The sequence below is a fragment of the Talpa europaea genome, assembly GCF_964194135.1.
Source record: "Talpa europaea genome assembly, chromosome: 5".
Taxonomy (NCBI): domain Eukaryota; kingdom Metazoa; phylum Chordata; class Mammalia; order Eulipotyphla; family Talpidae; genus Talpa; species Talpa europaea.
In genome coordinates this window covers 97,170,229-97,173,624 of record NC_140071.1, presented here as the reverse complement: position 1 = coordinate 97,173,624, position 3,396 = coordinate 97,170,229, and the positions used below count along the sequence as shown (strand labels likewise).

The 3,396-nt window shown below is 41.5% G+C and overlaps 1 protein-coding gene across 1 annotated transcript; it reads right to left on the bottom strand.

Moving 5' to 3' along the window:
• Window positions 1-1,889: 1,889 nt before the first annotated feature.
• Window positions 1,890-2,579, bottom strand: NAA11 (N-alpha-acetyltransferase 11, NatA catalytic subunit; the record flags this gene model as incomplete). Its single annotated transcript, XM_084233828.1, has 1 exon — window positions 1,890-2,579. The coding sequence occupies one exon, from the start codon at window positions 2,577-2,579 to the stop codon at window positions 1,890-1,892; it is 690 nt and encodes a 229-aa protein (XP_084089954.1).
• Window positions 2,580-3,396: the final 817 nt, after the last annotated feature.

Genomic DNA, 3,396 nt, shown 5'->3' with positions numbered 1-3,396 from the left:
AAAATAAAATTTGAAGCTTTTAAATAGACAGTGGCTTATTGACCTTTGAAATTTTTTAAGGTATTACAAAGTCTTTTAAAAATACTTTAAGCACCTGCATAGTTGTAATTAGTGTGCATTAGGAAGTACAATAATTATTGTCACTTTTTAACTTTTCATGTTAATTTTCACACATTCAAAAGAATAGTATAGGGAAATGAACCCCTCAAGTACCCATTACCCAAATTCAGTAACAATATGCTGCCATTCTTATTTTATCTTTCCGTGCCTGGCCTTTTTTTTTCTTTTTCCTTTTTTGCTAGAGCATTTAATTTTTTTCATAAAGATTTATTTATTTATGCATACCAGAACTGGGGTACAGGCCAGAGGTGTTGGGGAGGGGGTGAAAGGATTCACCAGACACAGAGTGGGAACAGAACAGGCAGACTGACTGAAATATACTATTGAGGGGAGCAGCAGGCGAGATAGGAGAGGTCTGCTGCGCCATGTGGGTAGCTCCCTCGTCAACCTAGGATCAAACTCACTGCACAGTGCTGTGCTTAACCCCTTGCACCACTAGGAGGCCCCTGCTAGAACATTTTAAAGAAACTCTAGGCGTCATATATATTTTTTTTCACCTCTAATACTTTAGTATATTTGTTCAATGAATAAAGTTTGGTTTTCTTTTTTGCATGTGTGTGTGTGTGTTTTTTTTTTTTTTAACCACAATACTATTTAGCTCACTTAAAATTATTAACAATTCAATAGCACATAGTTCATGCTCAAAATTTTCCTGGATGTTTCAAAAATTTCTTGTATTTGGTTTGAATCATCACTCAATATCTACAATAGTTGCAGTTAGTTACTATAGCTCTAAAGTGTGTTAAGAGATAAATTCCACCTCCCTTTTGTTTTTTTAAAAAGATATTTAGGCCTCCCTGGTGGAGCAAGGGATAAAGACACCACCTATGAAGCTATCAGTAGCCACTGCAGCAAGAGTTCAATCCCCGGCCAAGGAGCTACCCACATGGTACAGCAGACCTCTCCTGACTTGCCCACTTCTCCCCTCAGCAGTGTATATTGGTCAGTCTGCCTGTTCTGTTCCTCACTCTGTCTCTGGTGAATCCTCTTACTCTCCTGTGCATCTGGCCTGTATCCCAGTTATTGTATGCATAAATAAATAAATCTTTAAAAAAAAAAAGACATTTATTTGTTGAAGAAACTAGGCTATTTGTTCTGTAGAAATTCTCTCATTCTGTACTTGTTGATTGTATTGTAATATTGTTTACTGTGTCCCTCTATTTTTGGTAAAAATTGTAGGTCTAGAGTCTTGTTTGGACTCAGGATGAATTTTATATACACACACTATACAATTTTCTTTTGGCAAGAATATTTCATATGTGGTACTGTGCATTTGCTACTGCATTAGGAGGTGCATATTTATCCTTTTAGTGATACCAGCTTGACTAGTGACTTCAGGGCTGTTAGCCTGATCCATCATTACAGTGCTCCAACTTGCACTTAATAACATTAGCTATTGGTGACAGTTGGCTACATCTATTATTTCATTGCGTTGCAAAATGGCAGTTTTATAATTTTAGCATTCTTTCTGCATTATTAGTTATAATTCTATAAAGAAATTTCAGGATACCATGAAATATAATTCACACCAAAAAATTGTTTCTTTTACTGAATTTAATCTATTTTCAGCATATTAACTTTTTACTAGCTTCCAATAATGAGCAATGAATTTTCCCCCAGATATCTACACTCCTCCCCAATATCTCAGGTAATTTTCACTGTGAATTTAGCAAGACTACAATGGGATGGGCTTGGATAGGTGAGAGACGGTGCAGAGATTTAGGGTAGAAAGGAATAGGTCAGGGAAGAGAGAATACCTGAAACAGGTTCTAGGAGGTAGAATCTGAGTCTCCTGAGCTGTCCTGGACATCATTGCTCTTCGTGGTCTCACCAGGTTCCTTGTTGTCACTGCCACTGCCATCAGCAGCTGGATTCTTCTTCTGACAGGTCTCTTTGGGGCTGGGAAGTGTGCTGCCCTGGGTCTCCAGGTTCTCCCTGGAGCCCAGCACCACATACCCACCCTTCTTCAGCTCTAGCTGCCGTCTCAGCTCCTCTGCCATCTGCGAGAGATCCCGCTTCATAGCATAAGCGTCTTCCCCATCTGCATAGTATTTGGGTTCCACCTCACTAACCTGAAAGTTGAGGGTGTTAGAATAGAGATGCAAGGCTGCCCGGTTACTCTTCCTGACATGCAGGGACACATATTTGGCACTGAAATTCTCTATCATGGCCCGGGAGGCCTGGTCCATCAACTTCTGGGCCAGGCCGAGGCGCCGGTGTGAACGCTTGACGGCCAATGAGGTGATATGTCCATGGGGGACATCTTCTGGGTCCTCCTCCATTTTGGCCAGGACGTAGCCCACAATCTTCCCGTCCTCGTCCTCGGCGATATAAGAGAGCTGGGGCCAGGAAAGGCCATGGTAGAAATAGTATTTCATCTGGTAGTTCTCAGGAAGGCAAAGGAGATTGCAGTGCTGCATGTTCATCAGATCGTCTGGCCGAGCATTGCGGATGTTCATATTGGCGGCGGCTGGTGATACGGCGACGACTGCGGTGATATGGGAAGGGTCACAGCCAAAAGCAAGGGTCACTATTTGCCTCGGGAGCTTGGGGCCAGGGGCCTGAAACCGCGGGGCTGGGTGGTGCGGGTGAGGGGTGGCGGGAAGGCGGGGCGGCCAGCAGGCGGAAGGGGAGCGCACAAGGGACTTCCGGAATGCGCCAGCTCGTCCCAGCCAATGAGCGTTCCCCGCGTTGTGCGTGCGCATGCGCAAAGCGTGGCGGGTGGGCAGGCGAGCTTGTTTGTTATCTGGCTGGTTCAAAAGGTGATACTGTTTTCTTTCAATTTTAACTTTTTTTAATTTGGATACATGTGGATCAGTTTTCATGAACCAAACAACCCGTGTAACCAGAATTTAGATCAAGAACCAGAACATTATACACAACCCAGAAGGCCTCGACATGCTCCCTCAGTGTCCTTTGCCTCCACCCCACATCCCAAGACTAAATAATCGCTTAGACTTTGGACAGTCTTTATAAGTACGGAATAAGGTGGGTGGGACTTGTATAGGAACTATAACCAAGATGAAAATGCATACATTGTGCAAAAATGAAAAATGATATAAAAATATATTTAAAAAAACTAGCATTAATCACTAAAAATAATAATGAAGTTCTACTTAAGTTATTTAAAATGATTTTCAGAACAGTTGAATTTTAGGACTGCAAAAATAATGAAGCAGACATGGGAACTAAATTTACTGGTATTTATGTTGGTAGTTTATATATGTATTTAATTGTAAAAATAATTTGTTTTGAGTTTATAATCAAAATAATAAA